Source organism: Epinephelus moara, chromosome 14 (assembly GCF_006386435.1).
Source record: "Epinephelus moara isolate mb chromosome 14, YSFRI_EMoa_1.0, whole genome shotgun sequence".
NCBI lineage: Eukaryota > Metazoa > Chordata > Actinopteri > Perciformes > Serranidae > Epinephelus > Epinephelus moara.
The window spans coordinates 2,547,271-2,574,388 of NC_065519.1; the positions used below are offsets into that span (position 1 = coordinate 2,547,271).

General features: G+C 39.8%; 2 protein-coding genes across 2 annotated transcripts; both read right to left on the bottom strand.

The window, feature by feature from the left end:
• Positions 1-3,525: 3,525 nt before the first annotated feature.
• On the bottom strand, positions 3,526-21,277 carry ezra (ezrin a). Its single transcript, XM_050061791.1, has 13 exons — positions 20,982-21,277; positions 19,134-19,217; positions 17,359-17,454; positions 16,440-16,714; positions 14,695-14,778; positions 13,055-13,201; positions 12,587-12,683; positions 11,261-11,424; positions 11,020-11,150; positions 8,873-9,033; positions 8,332-8,424; positions 5,853-6,113; positions 3,526-4,091 (listed from the first exon to the last, which is right to left on the bottom strand). Exons 1-13 carry the CDS (start codon positions 20,991-20,993, stop codon positions 3,927-3,929), a joined length of 1,770 nt encoding a protein of 589 aa, XP_049917748.1. The 5' UTR covers positions 20,994-21,277; the 3' UTR covers positions 3,526-3,926.
• A 173-nt stretch (positions 21,278-21,450) lies between these two features.
• On the bottom strand, positions 21,451-26,606 carry nenf (neudesin neurotrophic factor). Its single transcript, XM_050061792.1, has 4 exons — positions 26,366-26,606; positions 26,177-26,237; positions 25,599-25,702; positions 21,451-24,396 (listed from the first exon to the last, which is right to left on the bottom strand). The coding sequence occupies exons 1-4, from the start codon at positions 26,588-26,590 to the stop codon at positions 24,220-24,222; spliced, it is 567 nt and encodes a 188-aa protein (XP_049917749.1). The 5' UTR covers positions 26,591-26,606; the 3' UTR covers positions 21,451-24,219.
• Positions 26,607-27,118: the final 512 nt, after the last annotated feature.

The window sequence follows — 27,118 nt, forward strand, 5'->3', positions numbered from 1 at the left end:
AAAGCATGCATCACACGCTCACAATCATTAAACGATAAAACAGATTTAACTTTTGCTAAAAGCCGAAGATGATAAAAACTGGATTTGATGACAGCGTTTATTTGTTTGTTGAGTTTAAAATCTGTATCCATTTTAAAGCCAAGGTTGGTGACTGTCGTTCTAAGACAGTGACTGAGGGAGCCCAGAGCTAAGGAAGGGTCAACAGAGTTGGGTCCAAACACGATTACCTCAGTTTTGCTTTCATTTAAATTTAAAAAAATTTGGGCCAACCAAGCCTTGATGTCATTCAGGCACTCGAGCAGGGGTGTCAGGGAGCCACAGTGGTTCTTTTTCAATGGTACGTAAATCTGTGTGTCATCTGCATAAAAGTGGTAAGAGATGCCATGTTTTTTAAAAATTTGCGCAAGAGGAAGGAGGTATAAAGAAAAAAGAATGGGCCTAAGAATTGATCCCTGGGGGACTCCACAAACTAAAGGGGCAATGGATGAGGTGGAGTCGCCCAGTTTAACAGGGAAGCATCTCTCGGACAGGTATGACTTTAACCATTCTAAGGCTGTACCCCTGACACCCACGCAGTTTTCCAAACAGGATAAAAGAATTGTGTGGTCAACTGTGTCAAAAGCGACAGTGAGATCTAAAAGCACCAAAATGGCTGAATCACCAGAATTAGTCATTAAAAACAGGTCATTAAAAACCTTTAAAAGTGCAGATTCAGTGCTATGAAAGGCTTTATAACCTGATTGTAAAATGTCTAAAATGTTGTTTGTATCTACACTGTCCGCGCTGTCTCTTATTTTGGGAAAAAAAAGGAAATATAAATGATGTCATAAACCCTTTGTACACAGAGGTGGTGCAATAGAGCCGCTACAAAGTCCCTTCTTTATGCTGCCTTTGCATTTTCACACAGAGCCAACCAACAGCAGCATCATGTTGCTCCAATGTGTGGTTTTACAGAACATCCCAGCATTGCTGAATCAAAAAAGACGTGGTGTTTTACACAACAGTGTCGGTCTCTGCTGTGACATATAACATACGTGTCGACAGTCCTTTATAAACAAGACATTTTCAGCCACTGTTCTTCTTTGTGTTAGCCGCTAACTGTTAACAGCTACTTTTTAAGCCGTCCACGGTGGGTCGCACGCATAACATGTCCTCACATTAGGCTCATTTGAGATGGACTGCGCCTCACCTGGAAAGTGGACAGCATCAGGCACAAAGCTGCGGTGAAGTCAGACAGCTTCCAGGAGCCTTCAGTCTGTACAGGAAGTCACAGACACACTCACATTCTGTCTGATATGATGTCAGTTTATTAAAATATTATCATTATTAGTTATTATTATAATTAATATACAATGCATTCTTATGGAACTGTCCGTATGATATCCTACGAATTTGCGCCCCACGAATGATGTTACATCCTTAAAGTGATAGTTCAGGTTTTTGGACATGAAGTTGTGTTAAACGCTGACCATCTGTAGCTCTGATGTTACAGATATTGTTGCCTACGGGTTACATCTGTAACAGGAAACTGATGGAGTTGGGAGCCAGCGATGTTTTTATTCCCACAGCTGGGGAAATCACAAGTTCGCACCATTTTGGTATTCCTCCGTTTACCTACAGCAGCTGACGAGGGTGTGTCGTGAGCCTGAGCCGGTGTTTGCGCTGTAGTAGTAGTGTGTCGTGAGCCTGAGCCGGTGTTTGCGCTGTAGTAGTAGGTATATACAGGGCTAGTACATCTTCTTCCTCACTAATAATAGCCTACTGGTTCTCTGTTGGAAACAGCCGATGAAGTTTTCGTTAGCCGTTGCTATCCTGCGCACCTGCATGCATACTTTTTTGTAGCTTAAAACCTTTTGGTTACGTGTCCCCCGTACATTTTAAGAACTACTTCTTCTCCAGTAAGCTACGGGCCATTTCTCAGAGCAGGAGGCTCGTTGACAGTAGTGACACCGTCACATCAGAGCTACAGATGGTCAGCGTTTCACACAACTTCATGTCCAAAAACCCGAACTATCACTTTAATAAGTGTTCAGACCCCAGGGTGTGGGAGCCCTTCTCTGTGGAGTTTGCATGTTCTCCCTGTGTCAGCGTGGGTTTCCTCCAGGTGCTCCAGCTTCCTCCCACAGTCCAAAGACATGCAGGTGAATTAGTGACTCTAAATTGTCCGTAGGTGTGAATGTGAGTGTGAATGGTTGTCTGTCTCTATGTGTCAGTTCTGTGATAGTCTGGTGACCTGTCCAGGGTGAACCTCACCTCCTGCCCAATGTCAGCTGGGATAGGCTCCACCCCCCCGTGACCCCCAGCTGGATAAGAGGTTACGGAAAATGAATAAATTAATTTACAAAGTAGATGCAGATGAGCTGAGATTGAGATCCAGTATTTTTGAGCTTATCATCAGACTGTACATAAAGATGGATGACACGACAGCTTCATAGATGTATAAAGAGAAGAGGATACAGGTTGGAGGTGGGGCCCATTCATTCCTAAAAGAATCGCTCAGCGGTGCGTGAAGCTTTTCTGAGCAAAAAAGCATGAATACAGTGGCACAAAATTACCTGAATTTTCGGCTTCATGTCACCATAGAGCAGAGCACTAGAGACTTACAGCGGCTTAATGGGCCGTACACATGCCGCGTCTTAAACCACCTGGAAAACGTGAGGTCAGTCATTGTGTGCTACTCTTTGAGCCAGCTTTTAAGAGCGTGGTAGCAGGTTGCGTCTGAGGTTGCTAAGCAACCTTAACAAGCATCGTTTTACAGCCTTTTCACCTGAAATCCAGAGTGCAGAGCTGATCTTCTTCCAGGAGCTGTTTATAAGTGTGTCAGCCTGTTGTCTGTGGGACAGATGTGACACATATATATATCCATATTTATCACACAGCCACCACAGTGTCGCTCTGGCGTTTGAGCGCACCTGCTGCACATCTGCATTGATAATGAATTTGAGGGTGCAAAAAACACGGCAGGTGTACGGCCCCTAAATCATTTATCAGCCTCTCAAAGTTTGTCTCAGTTTCATATTATAATACATTTAATAGGTTTGAGTTTTGGACAAAACAAGCAACGTAAAGACTCATTGTTAAGCAATTTAAATTTAAATTGAATCCCCAAATTCATTCATATACCTGACAGGTTGATCAGCTTCACCGTCCTTTGATATATGTTGTCTGATTATTTCTTGATGTGTGTACGTATATGTTTTTTTTTCTTCTTCTTCTCTTTGCTTTGTGTTTTATGTATTTCTATGTTTTTACTGGATTATTGCCCACTGATGAGTTATAAACTCATTTTGCTTTTTGTCATTTGCTTTTTTTTTTTTTAATATTTTTTTTACTTTTTCTCCTTTTTTTGTTATTTTTTGTTCTTCCTCCTCCAGCTGAGGGGAGGTCCGCCTGTACGACCTCTCCTGACACATTTCTTTTCTGGATTTTCAGCACTTTTATGTGTGGAAAAAAGACATGATGTAATAAAAACAAAATAAATGAGACAATGAGAAAAATAGTTGTCAGCAGCAGCTCTACGAGGCGTTCATTAGATAAATCCAAATTTAATCACTTCAGTTTGGTGTAAAAACAAAACTGCACATAACAATAATGTTTTTGATCGTCATGATGGTTAATTTGTTCACACAGTGTCTCAGGAACACGGCAGCTTCCTGCTATATTTCATACTTTTAATGGGACTAAACAGCATGTTGGAGATGTTTGAGTGCTACAAAGAAAACAACACGAAACAGCGCTTTTTAAAGCAAAAGTTAAACTGATAAAACAAAACTTCATGGAGGTACTTTTACACACATCAGCATCATGCTTTTCTGGGTCTTTTAAAATCAGGTGTGGCTTTAATTACATCACACGTCAGTTAAAAACATCAATGAACGAGGCCTTCATGAGGTATCTGAGAGAGATCTGCAGGTCTCTGAGGTTTCCTACAAGGCCTCAAACTCATCAATCCTCTGCTTGGTGTTGCCCTGACGGATCTGACGCAGGGTCTTGTACTTGTCGCGGCCGGCTCCGATGTTCTCTTGGTGGAGCCTATCGTTGTGGGTCTTCTTGTTGTCGTCACGGGCTTCTGCCAGCTCTGACCTCAGCTCCTGAGGAGGAGGAGTTTCGAGTCATTAAATCACAAGGAAAGACACTGTGTTCATTGTTAGATCATCTTACATCAGTGCATTTCCTCCAGTCGAGATGTCATCTGCATTACAAGACCTCATGTGTGCTGTCATTTAATAACATCTCTGTCAGTTGTTGATCTCCTCAAATGTCTCAGAATGAAAATGTCAGAATGACTCCCTCAGTTTTTCAGAGAACAATCTTCCTGTTGTAACCTGTAGCTCGTCACTTGTCACGTGTAGCTCAGCTGCAGCTCACATGTGAGCTTTAACAGTCGAAACACAACCTGTCTGCTGCTGCAACACTTCCTGGTCGACTGACAGTCTCTGTGTATGACTGTTGAGTATCAGTGCTACATGCTGAGGGCGATAGACATCCAGAAGTTCATCATTCACTTATTCACTACTCACTGTACAGGGAGTTCTACGTAGAGGACTATATTGTGAGCTTATCTGCAACATGAAAAAACACTTGGACAATACTCAGGTCATATTCTCGTCTTTTTCCTATTAATTAGGGCTGGGTGATGTAATGACTACGTACGATATATCGATATATTTTGAAGCAAGATACAGATTTAAGCCTTGATCTCACAGAAAGCTTTTCTAGCAGCTGGAGGCGGCTTGTTGTAATAGTTTTAAATGAGAATGAAGCTTTTTGCTCGCTGTTTTAGCATTACAATGCGCCTCGCATTACTGCAATTTAAGCACCTGGCGTTTTTGCCGGAGCGCTCTGAACTCCTCGAGTTGAAAAAAACTCAACTCAGCATGGAAAAGCACCCCACGTCATCTCTTTTTTGTCATCTTTTTCCCCATTGTCCAATGGGATGATTTGAGAGGCGGGGCTTCTGTGGTGGTCATGACAACAAGTTTACAGTTGGTAAACAATGGAGGAGAAACTGGTGGTAGTGGTTGCTGGTTACCCAGAGCTATACGACCTGATGATTGGTTGTCAAACTGCCCCTGAGTCATCCTAAAATCTGCCTGTAAACGTCCATGATGGAGGAGAAGCTCCTGGACCAACTGGTGGTACTCCCCATGATCCAGCCTCTTTTTTAGGGTCTCATGTACCCACACAGATCTCTGTTTATCTGCTGACAGCCTCTCACCCTCAACCAGTCGGTCTGTTCCTTTGGTGCAATGCATGATAGGATATACTGCTTGGTGAGGAACCATCAGTTGTATACTACTTTTCATGGTGCATTGTGGGATACTTTTGGTCCACTATACATATATATACATTTGGACAGCACTACAAAATGGCGAACTCACTGTGTAGTGGACTATGTAGTGAGTAGTGAGCCCATGTTTGGCCACAAGAAATCTGTGCATTTCGCAGTGCTTCTGCGTCCGGCCAGTGAACACTTTACTCTGAAGTAGGAGACATCTTGTGCCGTTTATGTGTATCCTACGACCTACTGACTGTGCTTTTATATTTGTTGTTCTTACACCATTTGATTTTCTGTCTGTGGAGAATATGGAAATGAATGTTTTCTGTGGGGGGACTGTTACACAGATTATTAGTTTGATATAAAATCCATTACAAACACGTGAAATATGAGTTTGACCATGAACAGATTTTGGGGCTAAAGCGGTTAACGTTTATCTCTTTGTTTTTCAAGTGCACATTCAACACATTTTTATTGAGTATGAAGGAAAACTACAAGAAATATGTCAAAGTAAAAGGTTCAGTTGAAATTAGCTTGTTTTTTATGGGTCGTATCCCGGGGACCCTGAACTCACCATCAGCTGTTTCTGCAGGCGCTCGTTCTTCTCGGCCTCGGTGAGTCGCTCCTCCTCCTGACGATGGTCGTTGATGTCCTGAGACTGCAGCTCAGCACTGTAGGTGCTGTTCTCCTCGCTGTGCTCGTGGTCACTCTCGCTGTCTGAGGAGGAGGAGGAGGAAGAGGAGGAAGCAGGAGCCTGGACGGGAGCTGAGTTAGAGCTCATCACGCTGTGCAGCTCCTCCTTGGTTTTAATCAGACTCTCCTCCACTTCTTTAGCCTGAAACAAAGAAGAGGGTGAGCTGAGTTTAGTTTTCACAGAGGCAAATCAAAAAACTGTTAATGAACCAGAGTCAGCCGAAAAAGATAATTTGAATCTGTCGTCCCTGATCAGATGAAAAATAAAATAATAATAAAATAAAATAAAAATTTAGCTGTAGTTCAGTGGTTCCCAAACTTTTTCCTTCAGGAACCCGTTCTTTGTCACTCAGTAAACTGATGACTCACATATCATTCAACATTTCATATTATATTCTGTGCGTCACAACTGATAAACTGTGAAATTAACCCAAAATGCAATAACTGCAGGAAGTTTGTATAAAATGAGTGATTTGGATCAAGTTTGAGCGAATTGTTTCCTGTGAATATTTAATCAGAGATGAGTTTTCTTTTTGCAACTCTCTGTCTGTTTTATATTTCTTTAACAGTCATACAAACTTAAAAGGCTTCTTTTTGACAGATTCAGTGTTTTCTTCTTCCTGACAGTTGGCCATTGTTCTGTTTGCTCTTTTGTTGTGTGAACTGTGTACAATAATAATGCAGGATGAGGCTGTTCAGCAGAGAGTGAAGGATCTGTGAATACATCTTGTGTTCAGGTTTTATCGCACCTTTATCCTCTGGGATTTCTTTAAATTTATACCTTAAATAATTATCCAAACTACTGCTGTCAAATGATTGATTTTTTAAATCACAATTAATCGTTGAAAATTAATAGTTTATTGTGATTAATCACATTTTTAATTGCATGTTTAAAATTCCATTATTTTGCATTTTTGAAGTCCACATTATCAAGGTCACACAATTCTTGTGTCTTGATTGGGAATCAAAATTTAACAAAGGCAACGTTTCTAATTTGCAACTCACAATGTTCACTGACAAATTAATTGTTTTATATATAGGTTTTCCCCACAAATACAACATGCTAACTTCATTAGCATATGTCTTTCACATTTTACATTGTATAAATTAGCCTAGCAGCTAGCGGCATTGTCCTCTACTCATATGAGTAGAGGACAATGCTGGTGACTCACACACTAAAATATTGCTTTGCCAGCTTTGGTGATGCAGCTGCCCGCTGATATCAGTCCAATTAGCTGCACCTTTGTGCTCAGCTCGTAGGTGGGAGCTCAAACTCAAAGTTCTTATTTATCTATTACTTATATTTCAGTTCTGTTTGACACAAGGTGCAGATTACTTTCGACATGTCAACTGAGCATAACAGACACACTGACATAACAGCAGCACACGATTAATGTTTAATGTGTTATGTTTGGACCTGAGTCGTATTGTGATTAACGTGTTAACGCTGACAGCCCCAGGTTGGGAACCAGTGCTGTACTTCATCATCTGATCTAAGCGCAGGCTGTGAAGTGTTGACTCTTTTTTAAGTTTCAGTTTGACTGTGATCAGTTTATGAACAAATGAAACCAGCAGGCAGAGCTGAACTCTGATCTCAGGTCTGAATTTCACTTTTTAAAAACAGTTTTATGGTGACTTGGACAAGTCTTTTTCTCTCAAGGATTTTAAAGCTTTACTGGTCACATGCATGAGTGGTGACGACTAGTGTGGGGTTAGAGAAAAAGAGATGTAAGGTATAAAAATGTAATTGTAAAAACATGCACCTACGTATTTTATACATGCAAATATAAAATGTTCAGGGCACTGCCAGGGATTTTGATATTGGTAATTCATATAAATGTATATTTTATATATGCTTCCATTACTACAAGCAATTTAAGGGCCGTTCCCTTTAGAAACTGTGAGTGTGATGGGCCTGAAAAACTTAATTTATGGGTCAGCAATAAATTAATAAGCCTGGTGAAAAGCTGTCACTATAAAAATAAAGTTCCTGCTGAGGTCTACTGATTATTGAACTTTTATTTGTCCAACTTATGTAATCAACACATCACATTAACACTTATATCTGCATTTAAAAAAACATTATAGTGTGTTTTAAAACAATAAGTATTTATATACTGCTTATAGATGCCATACAGGGGGACTTGAAATAAAGTGTTGCCCAATTTGTACTAACAAAAGTAATAAACACACAAAACAATGAAAATAATTTCAGATTGTGCAGGAGACACAAAAACAGGTTCACAAACAAACAAAACTAACGAAAGGTGACGAGCAGGAAGTGGTTTGTTCTGACATTTCCCAGGTAATCCTGAGACTTCCCTACAGGTGCATTCTTTGATGGTGTGCTGGATACTCACCTTGCTGTGCCATGACTCAGCCTCTTCCTCCTTCTCTTTCTTGATCTCTTCCAGCACAGCGATCTTGGCGCTGTACTCAGCCAGCTCTGCGGCCTGAGGGAGGAAGCACAAACCGACCGCGGTGTTAAAAAAAGCCCAGTAACAGACAGCTGATTACCTCGGCAACTTCGGTTACCTGGACACGCTGGATGGACAAAAAACTGAAGGAGTACTTTTAATTCTGGTGCATTTACCTTTAAGCTGACTTTACAAATTCAGACTTTACATTAAACTGCAGATAAGCTCATAAAAACATAAAGGCAGTCTGTTTGAGCTCAGTGACATCATCAGTTTTAAAGTAAGAGAATTTTCTCACGTTGTAAAACAAACTCTTTAATCCCACAAAAACCTCCACATCATTCATTCACTCATTCACACAGCACTCACAGCAGTTAATATGTGTTTATCCTGAATGCAGGAGCTTTGTGTGTAATGACTGTTTTTTCTGTCACGACTTTTTCTCACGTGAAGGATCTGAGTACTTCTTGCACCGTGTACTCACCAGCTGCTCCTGGCTCTTCATCTGGTCCTCAGCTTGCCTGGCCAGCTCCTCCTTGGCTATAATGGCCTCCATCCTCTCAGCCTCCAGCCGGGCCGCCTCCTGCTCCACCCTCCTCCTCTCCTCCTCCAGCCTCATGGCCCTGTCCAGCTGCTCCTGAAGCTCTGCAGGACAAAGTCGGTGAGACACGAGAAATATCTATCATGGTCTGCACCGGATGAAAAATCCACTGCTCTGATTTCTGCTGCGTTCTGGTGCAAATATGATCGTTAAATAATATGTTTGAATTACTCTGAATATTTCTGACAGTGCTTTCAACAGGGAACTGAACGGAAAGTGAAACTTATCTTTGCTCTCTTCAAAGCCAGACTCCATTGACAAAAACAGTAATTTTACCTTGTTCAACACGGACCTGCTGGTCCACCACTGCCATTGTGTGACTTTGGTGTTTCAAAGAGTTAGTTCGGATTCACCAGAGTCAGTTACTCTGTGTTCAGTGAGGTAAAAGCACTGTCCAAACATCCAAGGGATTATTTTTGTTAAATAATTCCTTGTAAAAGTTAAAGTTTTAGCTCTCGAAGACCGTCTTTCACATTATAGCAAAAATTTATATTTTAACTGATATTCTGTACAATATTTACAATATCTATTTATACCCCAATGTGAACCTCACTGCAAAATGTGAGCTACTAATATTCTTTGTAGTATGCCTCTCTATGTATCTGCCTTTGCAAGGAGACACTGTTTAAATTGTTCTACACTGTTTTCAATCTTAATACTACACACCATGTGTGTCACATCCAATGAGTAATTATCCTGTACAGCTGTTAATATATACCCATACATTTATTCATATATACACAGGGTTCCTACACATTTGGAATTTCAAAATTCCATACTTTTCCATACCCTAATCTCCAGACTTCTCAGCGTTTTTTTTTTGTTTTTTTTTCTCAGAGAATATGCGACATCTGAGTAAATATATCAGTGTATCATATTTCACATCATATTTAATTATTCTTAATAGGCGATTGTAGCCAAGTACCATAATGGCATGCAAATAAAAACTCAGGTAAGTTCAATGTCTGGGCTGAGGCAAAAAGGTTGGGACTCTGGGTGCAAGCGATGCAGTAACGAGACGTCAGTGTTTTTTCCTTTCATGTGGCTCAGAATCGTTTCTCCCCCATGTTGGCGATGTCAAACGATTTCACACAAAGCTTGCATCTAGCTCTGTGTGTGAATTGGGAATCCTTGGCCAACCAGTATTTATATACGGTATTGTCAAGCCATCCATCCAAAAACTTGCATCTACCCATTGTGAACCACGTGAAACTCGACTTCTTGTGGAAGGTGCAGTGTTGGAGTGAAACTTGATACCTGGGGGGCTGGAGGAGGGTCATGGGGCAGCTGACTGGACATACCACTTGTCAATCAGGTAAAAGGGGCGGGATGTTTTCTGAGACGTTTGCTCTCACACAAACGGTGCTTGGCCCGACATAAAACACGATCCGGATTGATTAAATTATTTTTGGAAATACCTAATTTTCTATTTTAGAAAACAGTATTTTAGAACAGTGGTAAGAGTCTGGAAACATAAATATTTTCCCATACTTTATTTTTAATTTTCCATACTTTATTTTTAATTTTCCATACTTTATTTTTCATTTTCCATACTTTTTAATACCTGGAAATTGATCAAATTTATTTCCATACTTTTCCATACTTTCCATACTTGCGTAGGAAACCTGTATACATATTCTTTTTTCCGTATGTGCATACTTAAAAGGTGTATATAGTGTAAATATATTTCTAATTCTGATATATATCTTTTTGTATTTTATCTCTATTCTATATGTATTCTGTTGCCATTCAACTTGCTTTTCTATCTGAGCTATTTGAGCTGCTGTAATGTGAATTACTACAAACTACACTTTGTTTAAAAGCTATTTGATGCAGATTTCAGTGACTTTCAAAGTCTTCACAGCTCTGTTACTCTCCGACCTTAGTGTAAAAACTGAGATGTAGTTAAAGCAAATAAACAAAAGAGGGCAGTGAAGCCTTGGTATGTGTGTAAGTCTGAAACATAAATGATGCTTATTTATGTTGTATTTCTTTTCAGTAGAATAATATAAGCAGTGTCTCTGTCTCACCTCTCTCTGCCCTCTTGGTTGTCTCTTCGTACTGGTAGAGCTTCATCATCAGCTCCTGCTTTTCTCTCTCCATCTGCTCCTTCTCTATCTCAATGGCCTCCCTCCTCTTCTTCTCACTCTCCAGCTGATCTCTGCAGAACACATGAACAAAAAAGTGATGATCATACATATTAATCACAGCCTGGAATCTGATCCTCATGCTCAGAGACCATGACAGTGACACTTTTAAACTTCCCCTTACCTCTCCAACTTTTTCTGCAGCCTCTCCTCTTTGGCCTGAGCCTTCATCTGCTGAACCTCGATGGTGTCGGTCTTGCGGCGGCGCATGTACAGCTCGTGGTTGCCCATGCACAACTGCAGGATGCGCTTGTTGACTCGCAGTCGTGGAGCGTAGAATATGAAATCCTTGAGAGGAAGAAAACATCGCGTCAGGGGCAGTTTGCTTTTATATGTTTCTAAAAAGCATTAAACTGGTCTCTTTCAAACTCAAACCAAAATTTTAAACCAAACTTTCAAAAACTTTATATCAAGGGTATGATCATGAAAGAGAAGTACTCCAGACGTCCCTCTCCCCAGTAACTTTTTCTAACTCCTCCTGGGCGATCCTGAGGCGTTCACAGGCCAGGTGAGATATATAATCCACTCTTTGCTGCATGTCATCCTCTCTCTCTCCCCCTTTCATGCTTAAAAACTCTCCTATCCAATAAAGGCGAAAAGCCCAAAAAATGATCTTAACAGAGAAAGGATTTTTTTTGAAACTGATAAACTAATAAAATAAAACAAATGTGCAAAAGAGGTATAGTATAGGTAAGTATAGGAGCCTAACTCAGATAAAATTCTACAAACAGTGATTCCCCAAATTCACCCTCCCGTTTTTGCCAGAGCCACAACTTCCCGTGTGCCGTGTTCACACAGACAGCGTTACTGCTGCTGCGTTGCTGCAGAGCTGCCTGTTGCTATAACTACTCTATTTCCACAGTTAAAAGTGAGTACTCCACTAATTTATGGACCTGTGCAAACATCATCGTCAACAACACAGTCCTGCAAAAGTGTCACAATTAAAGGCCTTGTTTTAAAAATGAGGCGATTCTGTTGACAGAAATGTTGTCAGAGGGCTTTTATTTTGAACTGGAAACAGGAAGTGTTGGGGTAAAAATACATTTTTATATTTCTTCATGTCTGTGAGTGAAACAGACGCTGAAACTGTGTCAGTATGATCATCAGAATACTATTTCCGCTGCCTTTTTGCTGAAAAAAAAGGCATCATCTTCCAAAATGCAAAAGTTATTCTTTGTTAAAAGTTTTTTATTTATTTATCCACATTAATAAATTTTAAGTGTGACAAAGTCTGTTGTCTTTGCAGAGATGTGACAAACTAGTCAACCTAAAAAAAACTACCAAAAATTCAACTAAAAAAGCTGCATATCTGCAAGACTAGAACAACTTTAATCCCACTGTTCTTCTGTAAACCTGCACCATATGAATGCTTCTAACACATTAAACAGTCTTACACATTTACACACACTTGAGATGCTACTGAGGATTTTAGGACTCATAAAATACTCACAGGAGATTTCTTGTCTATGGGCTTGATGATGAATTTCTTATCGCTGAAAGAAATGTTTCTAATTTCACTCCAGGGGAATCCGATCTTTGGAGTCAGTCTGCAGGAAGGAGACAAACAACAGCACACTTTTGTTTTATAGAATATTCACAGGCAATTTTTTTTCCATACTGATACGTGGTATCAGAGCAACAGGCCAGTGAGAGCTTGTTCATGTCGTAGTAGAATCAAGTGAATTAGGTCAATGGCCTCTTTAAAACAACAGCCATGCGGTCAGACGTGTTATTTTAAAACCTGACCGACTGCAGAGGAAAGGTAGCAGAGGTCAGCGACTGCTCGTGTGTTGCCCTCCTGTCTACAACTGTATGTCATCAAATCAATAAACCCTACACTCACAATGTTAGAAAAGACATAATAAATAAGTACCGTACGGGTGAAGCAGTGAATGAAGTCAGTGATTTATTGACCTACCTGTCCTCCTTCTCATAGATGTTCAGTCCCAGAGCGTCGACTCCCAGCCACAGGTCTGAGCCCTTCTTGTTCTTGATCTCAAAGTAGTTGACGCCGTACATTTCCAGATCCTGAGCGATCTTCAGATACTCAATCATGGCGTCTTCCCTGTTCAGGTTAAACACACAGATGGAACATGAACACACACAGTTTTCATTAGTTTATGACATCATTGCGTATTCAGTTAATTTATTTATCTGTTACTGAAACAGGTGAGATTGAGGTGGGCTTTCAATAACCAGCTCCAGTTAGATGAGAGCTCTGATTCTCTGCCTGAGCTCAATTAGACCTGACCTGCCAGGTTCAGATGGGGCCAGGTCGGACTGTAATTTCTCATTATTCCCCCGGGCTTGAATCAGGTCCGGTTCTCGCCAATTTACCGCTGTTTTTTGTTTGTTTGTTTTTTAAACAAAACAGACAGTTCTTGTATGTAGATGGCAAAAAATTTAATGTAGAAAAATAATCATGCATTTGAGGGGCGCAGCTCGCTCTGCCAAACCTGTCATGCATGAGACAACAGACTATTGGGGTGGCTGTGGCTCAGAGGTAGAGTAGGTTGTCCACTATTGGAAGATCAGCAGTTTGATCCCCAGCTCCTACAGTCTGCATGTCAAAGTGTCCTTGAGCAAGATACTGAACCCCAAATTGCTCCCGATGATGCTTCCATCGGTGTGTGAGTGTGTTTAAAACTGAGTATACAAATGCAGGTCCATTTACCATTTATTACTGAAATAAGGGGGCCAAGAAGGAGACGAGGAGACACGTCAGCCCTTAGCTTTTAATAAATGCTTTAATATAAAAAATCTATAATATGAAATATATTTCTTTTACAGTACAAAGTTGGGTTTTTAATCAGGTTCTGGTCCAAAATGGCTGCCATGGTTTGGGCTTAGTTCAGGCTTGGACAGAAACTTGTGTTCTGCAATGTAAAATTACTGTTTTTGTCAAAAGAGTCTGGCGGCGTTGAAGAGAGTGATATAACGGCTTCAGTTCAGGATAAATATCTCATACAACCGCACTCCAAAAAATCCAAACTGAACCATTCTGTTCATATTATTAACAGCTTATTATTCTGCTAACGGCTAAGTGAAAAACCCAGAAGATAATATAGCTGGACTCGTCCTTTAATAAACAACAAAATAAAATTAAAAAATCATTAAAATTTTGATTCTGTAAAATGTTATAGACCCAAAAATGTTGAGGTGCCTTAGCCAGATGATTTAACGTCTGTGCACCAGAGGCCACGAGGCCACAAGTGGCAATTACAGAATGACACATTGAATTATGTGTTTACTTTTGTTTTGATTTAATCAAATAAAGTTTACCTGTGACAAACAAAGCTATTAGGACAATTAGAAAACAATCAAACGGTCAGCAAACACTCAGTAATGTCAGACATACAACAATGTCTGTCCAATGAATTACTTTTAGAGTGACCTGACTTGAGTGAGCATGTTTTAATACTTAGGTGGAACTTTTCATTTGTGAGAGGAAGACTGTTATTTTTTATCTTTAAATAGTCAGGTGGTTTAAAATGAAAATAAATACACAGTAGAGTCATTTTCCAGGATCAGATTCAGATCAGAGTGTTCATCACTTACTTCAGCATCGATCTGTGCTCCTCGTGCCAAATCTGGATCCTCTCCTCCCACTGCTCCTTGGACAGCTTGTGTTGCTCCAGCACTCTGAGGGGAGAGACCCATTATCAGCAGCCCACTGGTGGACATGCAAACAGTCTGTGTATACCTACAGAGCTCAGTCAACACACATGCCACATTATCGTGTCTCTATTAATGTATGTCTTGTTGGTGATTGTGAATACGTAACAGTTCTGTCTTCAGTGATTGGTGAGGTTATTCTTCCGTGTTGAATGATATATTTATATTCTTTGCCCTCATGGAAAAAGGGAAAGCAAAGCACACATTTAGGCTCTTAAAACTCATAAAACAAGTTGTTTCTCACACATAAACTACATTATTATTCCCTCATACAACATATCTCAGTTACAAAAGTTCAAATGATATTTTATCAATTAATTTCATATAGTTACTGTCTGGAGAGCTCATACAACACCATGGAGCATTCATTCCTTCTCTTCCACATCATATATCACAAGAGCTATAAACATGTCAAACATATTCTGCTCTGTATCGTAGAGTTTAAGTTGCTGTTCCCTCTAATGTTGATGTTTTGTAGTGCACCTGTTTTATTCTCAGCTAGTATGTGATCATTTAAAAGGAACACCTGATGGTGATAAAACACAGAGCGAATCTGCTGAAGTGAAACACGTAGTTATTTTGTTTTTAACATAAGCTGTCAATAAAATAAGTGTCCTGGTGTGCACTGGGAGTTAAATGTCCTTTTTGGTTCACGTGGTTTATCTTTCACCGGCTGGCACCCAGGAGGAAGGAACAGCTGTGCACGGGGGGGGGGGGGGGGGGGACACATCCTGTTTGCCTTTCAATAAAACCTTTTATAACAGAAGACCAAACAGCATCTGCCTCGCCCATTGTTTAAATCTTGGGACGTTTCCAAAACAGTGCAAACCGTCTTTTGGTGTGCAACCACATTATTCTTTTTTCTCCTGGGTACAATTATTCTTGATAATCTGTGTCTATCTTTTATTTAGAGGCCTTTGAACTAAACTGTTATCTCCTCTGCTATCCACCCTCTCATCTCTTCATGGGACATTCTTCATGCTTTATACGAGCTTCATTACTTTTGTGTGTTTGTTGAATATCTATATTCATTTATCAATATATTTGTTATCAATTCCACACACAGTTTTTAAGCTTACAGCCTTTCATTGTTTTTATCTGTGTGATTAACAGTCTTTTCTTTCTACTCCATGCCGCAGCATACATTTATTTCACTTTCAGGGATTAAAATGTTTTTTTGTTGTTGTTGTTTTTGTGTGTACAGGTGATCTCAGGCAAGTGCATTAACCTGTCAAAACCTGGGGCAACATCACTTTTCATCTGCTTTCAGATGCCTTTTGCAAGTATTTAAACCCGCGAGCTGAAAAAACTAAGGAAAAAAGAAAAAAGCTAGGGGAAAACTATATTTAGAATTATTATTATTAAATATTTAAAATTATGTTAGAGAATTATCATCATTTTTAAGCATTTTTTCCAGGTCATTTCCTTGTTTGTTTGTTAAACTAATTTTCTTGTTTTTAATTTTCTCTTTTTACTAATTTCTTGCAGTTTTTTTGGGCCATTTCTTCTTTTATTGCTCACTGCCTTCTCCCCATGTTTTTGAAAGAAATCCAGCCAATTTGCTCAGGATTCAAAGGGTTAAAATACCAGAGAAATGACCATCAGTTTATTCATTCTCCAACACTCACCTCCTGGGCAGCAGGCGCTCGGAGGAAAGGTAACCTGGGTGGTGTGTTGACTTGTCCTTCTCTCCGTACTTGGCCTGCACGGCGTAAGAGGCCAGCAGCACGGCGGACTCTGGAGGGCAGTAGATTTCCTCTCCCAGAATGTCCTCCTTCACCTGCAGGAAGAAGAGCTTCCGGGTGACGTCCTGGATCAGCTCTTCGGCCACGTCCTCTGGGTAAAACTTGGCCTTCAGCTTGAACTGCAGGGGAGTCTCCTTCCTCACTTCCTGGGCCATCACCTGAGCAGAGCAGAGCAGAGCACATATCACAGGGTGTCCACAGGTTATCAGAAATGCTTTATTAGACTTTTAAAGATATATTTTTTAACTTGTTCAAAGAGAGATATTCGCACATCCAACTGTCTCAGATGCAGGTGTGTTGAAAAGTATCACTTGAAGAGAAGATTACACACACTGCTCTTACTCAGCTTCACCATTTATTGGTCATACTAACATTTCAGTCCCTCTGGATCTTCGTCAAAAGTATTTCACAGTTTGATAGAAGGTAAATACTCTTGATGAAGGTTTAGAGGGACTAAAGTGAATAGAGTGTAGTTAAAATAATAAGATTCAGGTTTATTTTCAAGTAGGTTTTAAGATACATTTGCCTTGGTGTTTTGCTGCGCAACATGAAAATAGTTGGATTATAATATATGTATAATAGTAGTATAATAAACAGTATAAGCAATTCATAAGATATAATTGGAGAGATGTAACAAGTAAGAAGTTCATTAACCTACATCAGAAAATTGTAAAACAGAAGGAATTACATGGGGAAGATAAAAGGATCAAGATCAGATCAAGTTTAATATGCCACAGTTCAGAAGAGCAGAGAGCCGAGAAGCATGGCAGGTTAACAGAACAGGACGTGTCAGTAGATTCACCTTCTTCTCAAAGTTCAGCCAGGTGAGGAATCCTTTGGAGTCGACAAACTGCAGCCCGAAGTACCAAACCTCACGCAGTCCGATGGTCCTGGCAACCTGACACACAGAGCGACAAACACAGACGTGAAAATATAATAAAATGAAACACAAAACTTCACTTTGTTATTTTCTTTATTCATCACACCTCCAATATTCTGACCCTGAAGAAACGTTTGGACAAGTTATGTACAGCACAAAGCAGGATCATGCACAGACTGTGCATCAGTCTCACTGATGATGATGTCACTGTAAACAACAGTAGCTGAGGTGGGGAATACACAGCCTCAGAGACCCCTTTATCACAGAGCCTCCCTGTCAAGTGCAAAGGTTTAGATAATTACACACTGAGCTCCAGGGTAACGAGGGCGTCCCGCTGTTGGGTGGTGATGTCACCTTTCAGCACAAGTTAGTGATAATTTAGCTTTTGGTTGAACGATTTAATAAGTAAACTATTCGGGCACTGAGAGGGACGCCTCATTGTGCAGTTATGAGACAGGAGGTGTATTAAGAGACATGAAAACATCCGTCCTGATTTAAAAATAACTTTAACAGAAACGTAACATAATTAGAGTTTTTAATTATCTTCTTTCAGCTATGATTTGATACAATATGATTTTTTTAATCACCAGGACACATTTAAGTAAAGAAAGCAATGAATAATTTAAGTAATAGAAGTGTCTGGAAACGTGCCACTATGTGCAACTCACCAAAGCCCCCTAAATCTTACACACTGGACCTGTAAGTGTTGAGGTACTTGAAAGAACAGTTCACCCCAAAATCAAAAATACATATTTTTCTATCGAACTACACCTGCAAACTGTATCACTGTGTAGAAGGAAGTATGTATCTACTGCTAGCTAACTTAGCACCACTGAGCTAGCTAACATTACAGCTCAGCCGAGGAGGACGACATTAATGTTGTATCTCACGCTGTCGTGAGCCTCTCGTCCATGAGCAGATGCACACTTCCTTCTGCACGGTGATACAGTTTGTGGGTGTAGTTTGGTAGAAAGAGAACAGTTCCTACATGAAAATGCTCACAACAAGGGGAGCATCCCAAATCCATGTGTCCCTCACTTGCGTCTTTTCCATGCGGCTTAGTCCTTCCTACCACAGACGCAAGGAGACGCAAGGAAGCTATGCGGGGAGAGATTGTTTCCTCAGAAGTCACACCTGAAACAATGTCTGTTTCTGAGCACAGTGACAGCTGATCACAGCTGAGTCAACGGTTGCGTTTGTGTCGCACACGCATCAAGTTATATATACATACATCTATATATGTGATACACTTCAGTTTAATCTCTTATCTGTCTTCACTCCAGTATAAAACTGGTATAATGTGATGTATCAGATCAGTCCAATCAGCTGCAGCGTCCAGTTAATCCAATATGGGGGTGTGTTAGATGATAAAAGACTTCCATGATGGCTGCTCTTGTGCTTCCTTGCTCCTCAGAGCAGAAATAAGAGCTATGGGACAGCCTTCAAGATGGCGCAACAAAACGTCTTCCGGTTCAATCGAGAATTGAGGAGTGAGGAGATGACAAATGAGAGACTTGGGATGTGTCCAGGGTCTGTGGATTATCTTGAGTAATTAGGTCATGATATTTGTAAAAAGATGTTGCTGTTGAGTTTTTCAAATTTATTTTTTGGCACTTTGAGCACCACAAGCCGAGTGCCATCAGCTGTCCAGGCAAGCTTTATCTGAGGACTTTTTTATTTGAGGGTCACATACAGACCTGGTCAAAGAGCTGCTTCCCTGTGGTGTTGGGGTGGAAGGAAAACTCCAGCTCTGCGTCCATTGTGGTGACGCGCACGTTGACCTAAAGCAACAACAACAAAAAACAGTAATTTAGTCACGTGAATTTTTCAGTTTCGATCACATAAACCTCTTATTTCCACTCAATTGTTAAACTGTTTGTATTTGATTTAAATCTGAATCCATCAGTCTTGCATTTTTCATTCTTTTCCTGCACACACACATCTGTAATTTTGCAAAAATATAGCTTATTTTTCCTGCACATTTGCTTTTGACAGTCAATTTATGAAACAACTTTTTTCATAGTAAAAGAAATAATGAAGTCAGTTGTGTGCAGAATGGTTTTAATGTGGAGCTGTGAAGTGGATTGTTCATAAACCATAATTGCTCACTATCTCATTAGACTTTGGACTACCCTTGCGAGGTGCCACAAGGTTGAACATACGCAGATTAAAATATCAAAATACTCACTGCCTGCCAAGTTGCCTTTAGACTTTACCATTGTTAGTGAGATCAACCACATTTATAACAACAGTGATTAAACTGGAACAAGTCAGACTTTAAAGAGTTTCTAGAATGAGTTTCCCTGAAGAGAAAAAACCTATTCTCATTTTTTTCCAAAGAAAGCACACAAACACACGCCGACTGCGTGACCCTGGCCTGCAGGCCAAATTGGGCTTGTAGCAGTTACACAATCATTTTATGAAGTTACACTAGTGCACACCCCAGGTGTCATAAAGATAAACCCACTGAAACTTGGGCAACAAAAACTAGAACATCCATTTACGAAACCTCGCCATGTTTCTTAACTGTTTCCATTTTCCATGATCACTATGATTACTTTGTAACGCCCTCAAGTCCCGCTGATGCACTCCTACCACTCTGACCTTTTCTCAGATCACTGAAATCACCGTCATGGAAGCAGCAATCCAACAACAATCAATCAGCATGTTGTTGTTACTCTTTAGTATCCACAGAACTTCCACTTTCCTATTTAAATGTTCAGAATTTAACTCATGAATCACATTTTCAGCATTTTACAGAGCAACCCAAGCAGTTCCTGCTACCATGGCTCATAAATTTGATTTGAAGTTATCGTCAGTCAAATGGAGGCAGACGTCAGCATGACCTCGTATGAGAGGCTTTCTCCTTGGAGAGTCAATATAAGTAAAGAGCTGCAGTCGTAATACAACTGCCGGCCTTTCTTATCAGTTCTCCTCCAGACTGATGCTGAACACTTAAGTAACTCTTACTGAGGGCGTTTAGATTTTACAGCAATTAAATGCACACAGGTTCCTCTTGTTATGGATGGAAAACAGGTTATTGCTAAACGTCTTACAAAATCAAGACAGGGAAAATGAAGCAGTTAAATCATACATTTATGAGCTGTGGGTGAAAGTCACTCCTGTCATTTACAAAATCACTCCAGTGTCATAAACGGTATGACTATTATCAAGTATGCACAAGCACACAGAAAACATACGGCATTGTTCTGGCCATGAAATGCATTTGCATTTTAGTGGCATTGTTTCAGCCAGGAATGTGTGCAGCATGGGTCAAACTCTACATTTGGTTAATGAGTAAATGCCAAGAAGGAAAGGTGCCTCTTGGACATAACTCACAAGCCTCAGCTCAGATAAAAAGATGTGACTAAAACTATTAAAATAAACATGACTCGTGCTTAAATTTGTTTTATGCTCAGTGGGTTTTCTCCACAGATAAACATATCAACAGATGAATCTATAAACCCACCACCGCCCTCTCAAACTTGGACCAGGAAGAGGCATTTCAGAGACGCATCTTGGTAACAAAATTAGCAGAGTCTTACTGTTTTGGGCATCTTGGCTCTGGTTGGTGGACGAGCTCCAGCAGAAGAAAGTGTTTCCCAGGCTGAGCGAGGCTGCAGTGGCCGACTCTCAGCAGAATCTCCACCTGATAAAGAACGCCGCTCGGCTCTCGCTGGCTAACTCAAGGGCAGGGCTTGTGTCCTTTGAACTCGGCTGTGGATCGCCCACAGTGACGTGGGAGGCTCACAGTGATTACTATCACACAGACTCACCTCCAGTGTGACCACCCGGCAGGGCGAGAAGCACAGCTCCACCTAAAGACAATCACCTGTCTCAGCACCGGAACTGATGACCTTTGATCGGAGTGTGCGAGGCTATATAGGCCCGGACGTACTATTTATGCTGCCTGTTTGGAGGTGACATGAGTGAGTCATGAGCTGTCATAAACAGAGCACATCAAGATAACATCTCCACGAAGCTTGTGGTAAAACTCAAGTGAAACAAACTCTTAGTTTTACAGACTTTAATAATAATTGTACAAAAACAAAATCAGGTAGAAAGAAAATGGACTGATTCTGATCATGTAAACATTCACAGAGCTGCAGGTTCAGTAGTTTTTAATCAAAAACTCTAAAAATCAGTGCATTTAACAACAACATTTTATACTAAAATCTAGAGCTATAGCAACTAATGGAATAGTTAATAGACAGAAAATTAATCTGCAACAATTCTGATAATAATTCATCATTTATCAAGTAACAAATCCAAATATTTTTTGGCTTCAGCTTCTCATCTTTCATCTTTTTTTCCACACTAAGAGACTGTTGGGTATTTATGAGGCAGGAGGGGGCGGTGCAAAAAGAGGTAGGCATGTCAAATAATATTTTAAGCACTGGGGAGGGACTTTCTGTTTTTTATTTTGGCTTGGGGAGGGGCATGCAACTTTAAATGGTTGTATTTTGTATTTAGGAGTTTGGGGGGAAAAAAAATCACCAAAATTACACCATTTATCACAGCCAGAAACTGTAAAAACTGAAATTATTGTTGGCTTTTTAAATTTCCAATGGTCCTTGGACATATCACCTGCGACCAACATTTCCATCAGAAAAAAAAATACATTACATACATTATCTGAGCTTAAAATAGTGTTAGTTAATCAATATCTCTTCAGTCTACTCATTTAAAATTTGTCCAAAAATTAACCATTTGCACGACAGGTGTGAAAAACTGAGACTTTTTTTAACTGCAGGATTTCATCTTCAGCTTTTAAATTTCAAACATCAAAGGTTAGTTTTTGAAAATCTAATAACTAATTTATGGTGGAGGGAGAGTCATGGATTTTCTGTCAGTCACTCAGGGAGGCTAAAAAAAAGTCACTGCAACCACCCCCTCCTCTAATAAATAAAGAACAGTCCCTAAACCAATGTTAATTTAATATTTGGGGGTTTGGATAAAATATGTGAAGGCATTACCGTGAGGTCTGGGAGTCGGAGCTGGGCATTTTTCACTACCTTTGCAAATAAACTAAACAATTAAAAAAATCCTTCCTATCAGTGATAACAATGATTGCTAGTGACAGCCATATTAAAATCTGATGTTTTCTTAGTTTATCTCATCTGGTCTGTCAGCTCACTCCCTCTGTCTAAATACATAGATAATATTTAATCTAGAGCCGCCCCTTCAAAGTCTGAGATGCAACTCATCAGTTGGAAACCACTCAGTCGACTGAGATTGCTTCAAGTCGAGCCTGCAGGTTTTTTTTGTGGCCTTTTTTTGGCTAGTCAGTGTGCTGTGCAGTGAACTTCTGGGGATATTTTGGCCCACGGTTTTGCAGCACAGGGAGCACTCTTGACTTCACAATACTCTTTGGTACAGACAGTTGTGAACGTGATGCAGCAGCATAGAGGAGGAGAGACTCTGCACCATAAGGCACTGAGATAACATTATCTTCTCTCTTCTGCTTGGAAGTGGTGAATTTACAGCTCACAGTTACTTAATATGACAAAGTCTCTGGCTTTTGTTTGATTCAAGTGACACAAAAAAATCATATTGCACATTTCCGATCCATCATTAGCACCGTTAGCTTGTTTACTGTATTACATGAATGCTGCTGCCATACTGTGCGGCCTGCTGAGTCCTGTTCAAACTTTAAACTTCACAGGGGAAAAAAACTTGAATTGTCGAATATTCGTATGAAACAGCTGATTTTTTTTTTTGACTGCCATAACTCTGAATCCATTACACGCGTAGTTTAATTTGGCCTGTAGATGTCTTTCTGTGAAGCTAATAAAATGTTTCTGTGCGTTCATTTGTTCTAATTGCTCTGACATAGGTAGAAGATGATCACTGTGACCACACATATAATTTAAGTCCCCCTCATTAATTTTTATTTTTGAAGTTTGAGCTTCACTTTGCAGAATAACACATATTCAGTTTGACACTAAAAAGATGTTTTTTCATTCCTCCCCTGAACCTTTAAGTGACAAAATCTGTCTTCCAAACAGTATGTTTTTTTCAATATTTCTTAGAAAGTGTCTGGGTGGGCTCTTTAAAAGTCAGCATCATTTTCCTCCCAAATGTTTATCAAACAGCCTTATTTTAATCATGACTACATGTGTTGTGATATACAGGTACTGATGATAACCAAGATATTTTAAAAGGAATGACTGACGTCCTGTTAATAACACACGTGAAAATATCGTGTAAATAACCAGCGCCTCTTAAATCATTTCTATTTCTTTCAACGCCATAGGGTTGCCTTGTTTTTTGTGCAGCTATGTATAGAGGTGGAGAGAGTCTTTAACATCTCTACACTTGTATTTTGACTGTAATTCATTTAACAATCAAAACAGAATAAAGATGAATTTGACTGATAGCATTATTATTTCATTTTTTATAGGTATAACGATAATATTGTTATCATGAATTTTTAAGGCCATTATAATCGTGGTGAAAATCTGATATTGTACCATCACTAATTTTGATGAAATGTATTTTTTTTAAAAACCATATCATACGTGTTAAAAAGATTTCAAAGTAATTGTGCAGCTAAAGCTCTCAACAGATCATGTAAACCTTCAGTTCAGGTAATGAATATGATTAAAAAGTTTCTATTGTGTATTTTCTTCTTCTCTTGTACATGTATTGCACCCTGGCATATTCAGCTCTGATTCTCACAAGAGAAAATATTCAAAAGACAAAAAACAAAACAAAACAAAACTCATGAAAACATGAAAAGACTTTTTCACCACTGTATTTTACAAAGAGGTAAAATGAGATTTAGAACTCATCTTTGATTTGAAAATGAGGCTGGTCCTCGGGTTTGAAGGCTTTGTTGGGACTTCCGTCCTCGTTGAGGATGCGTGATGCCGTGTAACCCACAATGGGATACTTTGTTTTGTACGTGCCTTCAAATATACTGTCCAGAGACTCCAGCTGCTCTTCACTGAGGCCTGTCTGTAAATGTAAAGATGAAAAACAAGAACTTTATGTGGCACTTGTCACATGATGTACAGACTGTGAAGCTATTTGAGGTAATTATATTTATATTTACAGCAAGTCTACAAAAGTACATTAAGGTAGCCAAAGATGAAAGTTTGTTCTGGTCTCACTCCCTCTTGACTTTAGCTCTTAGTTTACTTTCCGCACTTCTGTTTTTCTTCTTGTGACCTGAGCTGAACTGACAATAAGAGAGATTTTATTCACCGACGTGCTCCGCTGACACCAACGCTGCTTCAACATGCTGAATCGGCTATAAAAAGGCAACAGACGACCTACATCTGCTGGTGTGGAGAGTTGTTTCCTGTCGCACAGGGGCAGAAAGTACGTGCTGTTTGGCCATCGGCTTTGCAGTGTATTGGTGTGCAACTTTTTGGCCAAGACACGATAGACGTGAGGCAATGCAACAATCAACTTTTGCTGTCACTAGTTCTTTGAAATTGTTTTTCATATAACTCAACCTGTTTATATTTCATTAAGGATTAAAGTTACACATAATTAAGGGCAGGACACTTTGAAAGACAGGCTGTCTGCTGATAGTGTCCTCGGCTTCTCAGTCAGATCCACCCCTTGCTCCTCCAGCATCTCACTCAAATATGGTCACTTCTGGCTCCAAAAAACCAAGATGGTGACAGCCGAAGTGCCGAACTCGAGGCTTCAAAATAGGAGTCCGCAAACCAATGTGTGACGTCACATTACTTTAACAGTCTGTGGTGCAGTCCCAGTGTCCCCCATATGGAAAGTTTAGTTTCGGGTCCCCACACAATTAATTTTACTGAAAAATATTATTCATTGCTTTAAAAAGTCTACATTGTGCAAAAATACTGCTGGAAGTGTAGAATGACTGAAAAACCTGCGAGTATGGTGCATTCAGATGAAACTGTTAAATCTATAATTATACAGCTCATGAATGCTATGCTGTTTTGAAGCCAACACTCAGGTGTCAGATGTCTGTTCTTTGTTTCTTTCCACTCTTATTTGTCCCAGAAGGGCGACTGCTTTGTGAAGCAAGACAATACAAAATACAAAATGCAGACATGGGGGGGTTGGGGTTCCCAGGATGACATTCCTGTCATCATACAATTTCATACAAGAATACCTCCCCACCTATGGTTGTCAACCACAACAATCACAATCTCAGCCTTTGAGACTGAACTTACAGTATCTGATGTCAGGTCTGCTGGGTCCAGGGACATCTTAGCCACAGCCCGAGTGGAATCCTTACCAACCAGGGCGTTGTATGGTGCATCTTTTCCATAAAACTCTGCAATATACAATCAGTACAGGACACCTTTAACCAAATTTAGGACAGATTTTAGGACAAATCAAGTTTTACTTGTTTAAGCATCACAGGTAATCACTGCAGGCAAGTAGTATGAATGTGGTCTTGTGCAAGGTAAGTGTTATGTAAGAATACGGTCATTAGAGTGAGTTACGTCAATCTACATTTTGCCAACAGGTAAGTGCAAGTATGAAGTAAAATGAGAGTACTTAGAGGTTTTTTTTTAAGATTTGTAACATTAGAAATGTGGACCTTTACATAAAAAGGCTAGAAAGAAATTTAAAAATGGATAAACAAAATTGAATAAAATGTTTAAAGCAGTTCAGACCTCACATATTCTAATTTAAGACTATTTACTGACTTCTAAGGACATGCAGACACCCTGCAGGAGTCATGTTTTATCTTATAAATCATTACAGTTTAATTTCCAGGGATTAAGTTGGGTTTTATAGCTACCTTTTCCCTTGGTGACATCAAACACAACTCCTTTTACTGCCATGTAAATGGGCTGTCCCTCCTACAACAGGGAGGAGAGAAACAACGGAAAAAGACAGATAAATCTTTATCAGTACACGTGTGTGTGGATGCACAGACTAAAACATGAACAAAAACTCAACCTGGATTCAGAGTTACAATAAAGTTTACCTCGCTGCCGTCGTATCTCTTCAGCTCCTCCTCAGTGAATAATCGGACAGGTTCAGTGGGAGTTTTGTATTTTAATTTTAAGTCTTCTGCTAAAGTCGAACACAGGACAACAAACAGGACACAAATTCTCGCTGTTGCCATGGTAGGACCGTTGTTTGGACGGGTTTGATACGGAAACTGTGTCATCCACTTCCCTGTCGCTGCTCTGTGGAGCTGGTGCTGCATTCATTGCCGTCGGAAATGTTAGCGATACGTCACGGTCGGGCAGTTTATACCAGTTTTTGACAATTACAATCAATCTTGTGAAAACATAAGGTCTCCCCTCATCTTTCAACCACTGAAACCATGTAATACGGTTAAAAGCTTAAAAGAAAGTAAAAGTAAGTAGTGGAAGTAAAAGAGGTAATACCACTGTGATAAAATACTCACAAATTTAAGTAAAAGTGAGTAAAAGTACTCATTATGCAAAATATCACTAGAGTTCGTGATCAGAAAATACTTACTTGATCCCCCATGTAAAATTGTGACTTGTTACAGTCACTCTGATGAAAAGAATCGTTTATTATAAGTAAGAAGAAGGAATAAGAGTGTGAAAAAGTGTAAACCTCCCTAATTTTGAAGTGAGTAAAGGCGGATCTAATTTGAATTACTTTTTATTCTGCTGGGTGGCTAAATGTTTAAGAACACAGCATTTAATATAATCTCAGTCTAAAACGAAACAAAAAAAAAGTCTCAATCTAAAACATAAGTAGA